Genomic DNA, 2,792 nt, shown 5'->3' on the forward strand with positions numbered 1-2,792 from the left:
AGAGGAAGCTATATTGAGCCAAGCAAAGGAAGCTACAGTTGGTCAGGCAGAGGAAGCTACTGTTGGTCAGGCAGAGGAACCTACTGTTGGTCAGGCAGAGGAAGCTACTGTTGGTCAGGCAGAGGAAGCTACTGTTGGTCAGGCAGAGGAAGCTACTGTTGGTCAGGCAGAGGAAGCTACAGTTGGCCACACAGAGAAAGTCACAGTGGGTCAGGCAGAGGAAGCCACAGTGGGTCAGGCAGAGGAAGCTACAGTTGGTCAGGCAGAGAAAGTCACAGTGGATCAGGCAGAGGAAGCCACAGTGGGTCAGGCAGAGGAAGCCACAGTGGGTCAGGCAGAGGAACCCACAGTGGATCAGGCAGAGGAAGCTATATCAAGCCATGCACCAGATCTGAAAGAAAATGGAATTGATACAGAGAAACCGAGATCAGAAGAAAGCAAAAGAATGGAGCCAATTGCTATTATCATTACTGACACTGAAATCAGTGAATTTGATGTTAAGAAATCTAAAAATGTTCCTAAGCAATTCCTAATTTCAATGGAAAACGAGCAAGTGGGGGTTTTTGCTAATGATAGTGATTTCGAGGGGAGAACTTCAGAACAGTATGAAACACTCTTAATAGAAACAGCTTCTTCTCTCGTCAAGAATGCTATCGAGTTGTCTGTGGAGCAGCTGGTTAACGAAATGGTTTCCGAGGATAATCAAATAAATACGCTGTTCCAGTGACTTCATTTCCAGGTCACGAAAAGAAAGGGGGAAAAAAAAACCCTTGAAAGATGAATTCTCTTATCCCTTTGTGGCACTTCTTTCTCAGTAATAAATTAGAGGCTTATCATCTGTGGAATCTAAAGGTATATTTCCAGCCCAGAAGTACTAAAGGATCAATGAAGGTTGTAAAACTCTGTCATTGAAACACAGTTCTGGACTGGAGGGAGTCAGCACAGATCACGGTGCGAAGTGACTTATGGGGAGGTGTGGAAGTGGCAGGCAATAGCCCAGTGCTTTGAGGAGGGAAGACTACTGAGCACTGGGTATGCTATATGGTTCTCTAATGTCACTAAGTCTGGGTTTCTTTCTGATGGTTCGACCCTGGGTTATAGGTGAACGCTCCATTCGCTTTCCTTTTACAGGGTCTTCCCGCTGTCTCTAGTGGTGAATCAGGTGAGTGGGCCTTTCTAGTCTTGAACAAGTTCTGTACTGAAGCCATTCATGGGTTCCTTCGGTCAGGCCAATAGTTAACACGTGTGTAGGCGTGGACACAGGAAGTGTGATCTCTCCCCAGCATCCCTCTGCCCAGCAGACCTGTATATACCCATCTGTGAGTGAACCTTTCTCCTGAGAAATCAAAAGGGGAAGAGTATTTTTTTTATCCAGGAGGCAAACTTCCCAGGTAGCAAAGGATTCTAGTAGCAGAGCTACTTCTTTGGGTTGGTTGGTTGGTTTGTTGGTTTGTTTGTTTTTTCGAGACAGGGTTTCTCTGTGTAACCCTGGCTGTCCTGGAACTCGCTCTGTAGACCAGGCTGGCCTCAAACTCACAGAATTCCCACCGCCTCTGCTTCCCAAGTGCTGGTCAAGATTAAAGGTATGGGTCACCATCGCCTGGCTAAAGGGCCAGGAAACTGTAATATTCTCGTGAAAATAGTTTTTGGCCAAACATAAACTATGTAATGAACTGAATAAAAGGTCAAAATTCACACTAAAGCCTAGATTTTCAACACCAGTATTTTTCATTTTGTCTAGCCATAACACTGTAACATACTGCCCAACCCCATCCGTTAAGGTCCATATTGTACAGCACCCCCATCCCACTATCTAAACTAAGCGATACTGTTCCTACTTGTTACAAAAGACGTGGTACACACGGTACAGTGTCTGTTGAGCATCTTCTTGAGGCATGAGCACCACTGGTTGGTTTGGTTGTTGTTGTTTTTGTGTTGTTGTTTCAAGACAAGGTTTCTCTGTGTAACCTTGGCTGTCCTGAAACTCACTCTGTAGACCAGGCTGGCCTCCAACTTAGAGATCCGCCTGCCTCTGCTTCCTGAGTGCTGGGACTAAAGTCGTGCGCCACCACTGTCCAGCGAGCACTGCTGATTTTCATCCGCTCTGCACTTACACTGTGTTTATGGGCTGCATTATGTATACCCTGCTTTTTCCTATACTTTTATTTTGTAAATACATATTGTGATCTTGTGCAAAAGTAACTAACGTGGCTTTGAAAATTAACCAAATGGTGGATGTTTAGCAAGATTCTTGGCTGGAATGTGAAAATATTTTCTTCAGGCTTGCCTATCTTCATGTTTGTAATGGGTGATGGGGGTATCATTCAATTTAGATAAAAACACATGACCCCTTCAATAAATTTATTTTAATGGTTTTCCTCTTAGACATAAAACTAAAAATCACTCCTAAGTCATCTTTGAAAGAATATTTTAACCCACTGTATATGGTGCTAATAGACCTGTATAGATAGCTACCAGCAAATATGTTTAAAATGAACTTTTAAAAGCCTGGTTAAAGTTGGTACACTTTGCAGTACTTTAAACAATTCTGTATCCATTTACTCTAAGAATGGCTCCAAGGAGAGCCACATTACACTCACATTAAGGTTTCTAATCTCTTACGAATGAGTAAAATCTATAAGATACAGGCTCTTAGTTATTGAAGATATTCTGGATTTGGAGATTTTTGAAAAGCAGGCACAAAGTAAATTTGTAATTTTGGGGGTAAGTTAGTAGCCCTGGGTTTCAGGTTGTGTGTGTGTGTGTGTGTGTGTGTGTGTGTGTGTGTGTGT

General features: G+C 43.2%; 1 protein-coding gene across 1 annotated transcript in view; it reads left to right on the top strand.

The window, feature by feature from the left end:
- Akap5 (A-kinase anchoring protein 5) overlaps positions 1 to 1,497 on the top strand; it is a 5,981-nt gene extending 4,484 nt beyond the window's left edge. The window contains 1 exon segment of the mRNA XM_021178537.2: positions 1 to 1,497. This exon segment is cut by the window's left edge and continues 8 nt beyond it. Coding sequence (XP_021034196.2) covers positions 1 to 727 — 727 coding nt within the window. The 3' untranslated portion in view covers positions 728 to 1,497.
- The last annotated feature ends 1,295 nt before the right edge of the window (positions 1,498 to 2,792 follow it).

Source organism: Mus caroli, chromosome 12, assembly GCF_900094665.2.
Source record: "Mus caroli chromosome 12, CAROLI_EIJ_v1.1, whole genome shotgun sequence".
Lineage (NCBI taxonomy): Eukaryota > Metazoa > Chordata > Mammalia > Rodentia > Muridae > Mus > Mus caroli.